The sequence below is a fragment of the Fulmarus glacialis genome, unplaced genomic scaffold, assembly GCF_000690835.1.
Source record: "Fulmarus glacialis isolate BGI_N327 unplaced genomic scaffold, ASM69083v1 scaffold24120, whole genome shotgun sequence".
Taxonomy (NCBI): Eukaryota; Metazoa; Chordata; class Aves; order Procellariiformes; family Procellariidae; genus Fulmarus; species Fulmarus glacialis.
In genome coordinates, this window is record NW_009189896.1 from 4498 (window position 1) to 4706 (window position 209).

Sequence of the window (209 nt, forward strand, 5' to 3'; positions counted from 1 at the left end):
CAGCCCAAACCGCACCACTCTGCCTGGCTCCCATCATCACCCAGCGCCTCTGCTCGCCCTCCACGGTCACTCACGGCATCTCCTCCGGCAAGACGTCTGCCAGGATGTTGATGGAGTCCGTCTTGGCTTTGGAGGTGGGGGCTGCGGCAAGGAGGATCTTCAGCAGAGCGATCTGGGGAGAAGGGAGAGGTGGAAAAAGGGATGGGAAC

At 61.7% G+C, this 209-nt stretch overlaps 1 protein-coding gene across 1 annotated transcript in view; it reads right to left on the bottom strand.

Annotated features, from left to right (window-relative positions):
• The window catches only part of STRIP1 (striatin interacting protein 1), a gene marked incomplete at its 5' end in the record, with an annotated part of 8535 nt that overhangs the window by 2361 nt on the left and 5965 nt on the right, over nt 1-209 (bottom strand). The window contains one exon of the mRNA XM_009583847.1: nt 75-172. Coding sequence (XP_009582142.1) covers nt 75-172 — 98 coding nt within the window. The remainder of the gene's footprint in view (nt 1-74; nt 173-209) is intronic.